Raw genomic sequence first — 5,635 nt, forward strand, 5'->3', positions numbered from 1 at the left:
AGAAATGTGTGATAGAGAATGCATATATGGAGTGTGTGTGTGTGTGTGTGTGTGTGTGTGAGAGAGAGAGAGAGAGAATGTGTGTGAGGAATGCATGTGAGAGAGATCGTGTATGGGAGTGTGTGCATGACAGAATGTATATGGGGAGTGCATATATGTGTGTGAGAGAATGTGTATGGGAGTGTGTGAGAGAATGTGTGTGTGAGAGAGAGACAGAGAGAATGTGTATGGGAATTTGTGTAAAAGAATGTGTGTGTGTGAGAACATGTGTGTGAGAATGTGTGTGTGAGAATGTGCCTTGAGTTTGTGTGAGACTGTGTGTGCATGTGTGTGTGTGTGTGAGAATTTGTATGGGAGTGTGAGAGAGAATGTATGTATCTGTGTGAGAATGTGTATGGGAGTTTGTGTGAAAGAACGTGTGTATGTGTGAGAGAGAATGTGTGTGTGTGAGAGAGAATACGTATGGGAGTTTGTATGAGAGAACGTGTGTGTGTGTGTGTGTGTGTGTGTGTGTGAGTGAGAGAGAGAATGTGTATGGGAATTTGTATGAGAGAACGTGTGTGAAAGAGAGATTGTGTGTGTGTGTGAGAGAGAATGCGCATGGGAGATTGTGTGAGAATGCATATGGGAATTTGTGTAAGAATGCATATGGGAGTTTGTGTGAGAATGCATATGGGAGTTTGTGTAAGAATGCATATGGGAGTTTGTGTAAGAATGCGCATGGGAGTTTGTGTGAGAATGCGCATGGGAGTTTGTGTGAGAATGCATATGGGAGTTTGTGTGAGAATGCATATGGGAGTTTGTGTGACAGATTTTTTTTTATTTGTTCTTTTTTTTGGGATGTGGGTGTAACTGGCTAGACCAGCATTATTGCCCACCACAAATCCAGGTGGTCAAAACTCACATGACACCAGGTTATAGTCCAACAGGTTTATTTGAATTCACAGGCTTTTGAAGCGCTGCTCTTTTGTGAAGTAAAGTCAGCCCAGAAGTTGGGCTGCTAACCATAGAGAGTAGATATCAGTAGTAATAAGAGAATGGTGATATATTTTCAAGTCAGGATGGTGAGTGACTTGGAAGGGAATCTAGAGGTGATGGTGTTCCCATGTATGTGCTGCCTGTGTTTTTTAGGCTGGTGGATGTGATTTGTTTGGAAGGTGGTGACAAGGTGGCGTTGTTCAGATCCTGTACTATACCTTGTAGATGGTGCACTCAGCAATGGATATGCTTCTGATCTGGTTGTGGGACCTGCTACATCTTCAGTGGCAGGAGTGAATATTAAAAGTTGTGAAAGTGGTACCCATCAAGCAGGCCTCTTTGTCTTGCTTGGTGTTAACCTTCATGAAGCTGCACCCATTCAGGCAAGTGGAAAGTATTCCATCACACTGCTGACTTGTACCTTGTTGCTGGTGGACAGGCTTTGGGGTGTTAGAGAATTCCCAGATGCTGAATGTGTTCGAGTGCAAGTGTGTGTCTGTGTGTGTGTGTGTGCGTGTGTGTGTAAGAGAGTGTGTCTGGTTAAGAATATGCATGTGTGTAACAGCATGTGAGATGATGCGTGAGAGAATGTATATGTGTTTGTGAAAGACAATGTATGTGATGTGTTTGGTGTATGTAAAAATGTATGTGTGACTGGAGAGTGTGTGAGAAAGAATGAGGAAGAAAGCTGTACTGATCAGGGCCTGTAAATGGATGGGAGGCGTCCTCTGCCGATTGTATTTAGTATTAAACCTTCTTCCGGATTTCTGTTCAATACTGCAACGAATAAATATCCAGAAACCCCGAAACACGTCCAGAACCGCTTAACATTGTTAACGCGTCTACATAACCAGGCTCGGCATACTCGAAAATAATAACATCGAACTTGTTTTTGCTCTGTGTGCGCGGAGACGGAAATTAAAACAAACTGCAGGAGAAGGAACACATTCCACCTGGCGCTTAAAGTCTGGGATTCCCTGTGCTCGGTGTCGTGTTTGAGTTGTGGACTGGTACTCCGAACCCTACCCCACTCCCATTTATTCCAATAGTTTTGCTGTTTAAAACAAAACACGATCACACTCTGTGTGTAGTCTGTAGTTGCCACACTAGATTATTTACAAACAGCAGGAGGGGATGGGGGGGGGGGGAGCCCTGCACTTTGATTGATACATTCTTCCCTCTTTGCATTCTAACACTGGGTGTGGGCGTGATATACATAAAAACCTGGGCTATCCGGATAGTTAGTGCGTCACCTTGGCGTCAGTCCATGTTTTGTACGAAGTGTGTGTGTGTTGTTTGGTTCGTCCCTATGGAGACGCAGTAACTCGGACAGCTTTTAAGAAGCGCGGAAGGCGCTTGGAGATGGTTCACTCGCGCTCTCGACCAGCTCGCTTTATATACTACTGCTAAATTTAGGCCATTTACCCGCGTACGATTCTCATCCTGGACGTGTTTCCTGAGCCAACTACAATTGGTTCAAGTTCTCGGCTAACTTGCTGATATCCTACCAATCGCAGGCTCCCGCTGAACAACTTTAAACCAGTACTGTACTTAATCCGAGCTCGCAGTCCCCTCTGCTAGAATTTTTGGAGACTCTTGCTTTAAAAGCGACAAGCAGCTGCGAGCCCTACTTTTTCCCATGCAAACCTTCTCCTGCTGAAGTCAACCAGTTCGGGTTTTGAGAGGCAGATATGGCTCTGAGCGGCACCATCCTGCCATCCATTTCTACATTCGCAGCCCCCAAGACCTGGGACAGACAGGAGTCTTGCAATGTAAGGACACTTTTATAACTTTTTCTCTGGTGATGTAAACACACACCTGCCTTCGAGGCGAATTGAATGCAGAGATTTACGTGAATACGTTTCAGATTTATTTTATGTTTGCATTTGCAAGATGAGCCTAAATAATTGTGTTTCCCATTTTAAATTTCTTCCTTGCACAGAAATGGAAAAACGACCCGGGCCTGAAGCAGCCTCAGAATCACTGCCCCATGACGGATTTTATACAGTATTTGGAGAACTTCACGCGGGCCAACGACACAGATGATGACCTGAGCTTGCTGGATGTGGATTTTATTCTCTCCAACACCATGTGCAGTGACCCTGCCGGGGGAGCGGAGTATACCCTGGCTGAAGGAGGAGATGTCAACCCTTTCTACGAGAAGAGTAACTCCCTGGCATACAGTGTGCCTGAGGTTGGGGAGTCCCCTGCCTACAGTATGATGGCCGAGTTAATGCGCTCGGACACGGACTACAACGCGGTGCAGGGCTGCTTCGTGCTCACCCCGGTCTACCCCAGCCAGGATTTAGCCAAACCTGCCAAGAGTGAGCCGGGTCTGGATGGTTACGGTCACGGGGGGGTGAGCATGGAGCCAGAGCCGGCCTGCCTCCGGGTTAAGCGGGAGGACGCCGTCTCTTGCCTGGTGGGTTACAGCGAGCGGCAGCGGCTGGGTAGCTCCCCGCAGGCCGGGGGCAATGTGACACCCCCCCTCAGCCCCGGGGACCTAATGAACTCCGGGGAGTGCCAACAGCAGCAACAGCAACAGCAGCCCCCGCCTCTCTGCCACCCCAGCAGGATGCTGTACCAGCCCAGCTACCCCTTCCCTCATCAGCACCTCCACTACCCCAACCAGTACGGCCTCTTCGATGACCCGGTACCACTGCAGCCTTCCCCGGCTCAGAGGGTCATGCTGACTCCGCCGTCGTCCCCCCTGGAACTTCTGGACAGCAAACCCAAGAGAGGCCGGCGATCCTGGCCCAGGAAGAGGACGGCTACCCACACCTGCAGTTACGCCGGCTGCGGAAAGACATACACCAAGAGTTCTCACCTGAAGGCACACCTCCGGACACACACAGGTAAGCAGCCAGCTCAACATTATGAAAAGGCAAAGCCAACATCGTTCTGTCTGCCGAAAAACAAATTCTGCAAAAGTTGCATTGCTCCAGCGCCTGTCGCGTCCCCCGCAGCCAAACAATTCGTCATTGTTCGAGTTTAAATTAACTTTAATTTTAAATGCCTCCATAATGCTGTAACGCTTTTCCTTGTGATTGTTTGATAAGGTTTTAACCAGATTTTGTTCCCTCCCTTTCTCTCTCTCTCTCCCTCTTTAGGTGAGAAACCATATCATTGCACCTGGGAAGGATGCGGCTGGAAATTCGCCCGTTCCGACGAGTTGACCCGTCACTACCGCAAACACACCGGCCACCGACCCTTTCAGTGTCACATGTGCGAGAGAGCGTTCTCCAGGTCGGACCACCTAGCCCTGCACATGAAGAGACACATCTGACCAGCAACACCCCACACTCACTCACACACACACACACACACACACACACACACTCACACACTCACTCACACGCGCACACACACACACACACACACACACACACTCACACCCCCCCCCACACACACACACACACACACACACACACCCCACACACAGACACACACACACACCCCACACACACACACACACACACACACACACACACACACACAGAGGCTGCCTTAAAAAAGTTAGAATATTTACAAACAAACAAAAAAGTGCTTCTCAAAACCAAAGGCAATTATTTAATAACCTACCAAGGTTGGACACTTCATTGGGGATTTGTAGCTGGACCTACCGCCCTGTTACTGGGCAGCGAAGAAGAAACCAAAGACAGTGGGCGAATTGAAACAGGCGATGGAGAGACATGGGATGGGGAATCTCCATCCTCAGACACTGGGCACAGTAACTGTTTATGAAGACAAGTGTCCCTCGTGACTCACTGCATAGAAGAATGATTTTAGTGACAGGGTCAAATGTATACAGTTTACATTGGCGCTATGTTTGTGTTCGATGCAAGACAAAAACAAGTCCTGCCATTTGTTTTTAAAAAAAAAGAACACGGGACGAGGTTACACAGAGAAGTTGCCGGAGCCTTTTTTTCTTTTTGGCGCTTTCTAGTAACTGAGAGAGTTCAGTCGATGTACGGAACGCGGCTAGTTAACACTGCCCACAGTTGTAGCCTTGTATTCAGTGAGCTTCGAATCGAATCAATATCTTTGTCATTGTTGTGTCCGCTTTTTCTAAACAAAAAATCTGAGTGGACCCGCCAATGGGTCCGAGCGAATGTTGCGTTTTTCTGACCGACGACAACCGGGTGATGGTCCCCCCTCTTCCCACTCCAGACCTCACCCGGTGAAGAGCACAGAAAGATCCCACAGCAACTGAGGTGCAATAATTCACATGCAATGTCTGTCCCATCTCGGAGTTACACTAGACAAGGCTAGATGTCTTGTAGTTAATAATTGTATTTTATCTGACTTGATCTTGAAGTAAATGTATATAATATTTTGTAATAAAAGTTATTGTATTATGTAAATGTAAAGGAACTGGATGACTTTCAAACCGCTGCCTATTTCTGTTCATTTTACTTAAAGCGTCTTAAACTAACGAGAGCTCATGTTGCGTGTGTAAAATGTCACTCCTCAAGACAACGCCTTGAACATGTTGGACTATAGCCTGGTGTTCGTGCGGCTTCTGACTTTGTCCACTCCACTCCCAGCACCAGCACCTCAAAATCACAGAAGGAGCGGGTCATTGAGGCTTAAGAGTTGGGCAGCACACTCATAGAAGCAGCGCGATGGGCACAACGGTCTCCTGTGCGCGGTTTAA

The 5,635-nt window shown here is 47.5% G+C and overlaps 1 protein-coding gene across 1 annotated transcript; it reads left to right on the forward strand.

Annotated features, from left to right (window-relative positions):
• The first annotated feature begins 2,310 nt into the window (after positions 1-2,310).
• Positions 2,311-5,368, forward strand: klf2a (Kruppel like factor 2a). Its single transcript, XM_048559793.2, has 3 exons — positions 2,311-2,750; positions 2,921-3,833; positions 4,089-5,368. The coding sequence occupies exons 1-3, from the start codon at positions 2,670-2,672 to the stop codon at positions 4,262-4,264; spliced, it is 1,170 nt and encodes a 389-aa protein (XP_048415750.1). The 5' UTR covers positions 2,311-2,669; the 3' UTR covers positions 4,265-5,368.
• Positions 5,369-5,635: the final 267 nt, after the last annotated feature.

The sequence above is a fragment of the Stegostoma tigrinum genome, chromosome 30 (assembly GCF_030684315.1).
Source record: "Stegostoma tigrinum isolate sSteTig4 chromosome 30, sSteTig4.hap1, whole genome shotgun sequence".
NCBI lineage: Eukaryota > Metazoa > Chordata > Chondrichthyes > Orectolobiformes > Stegostomatidae > Stegostoma > Stegostoma tigrinum.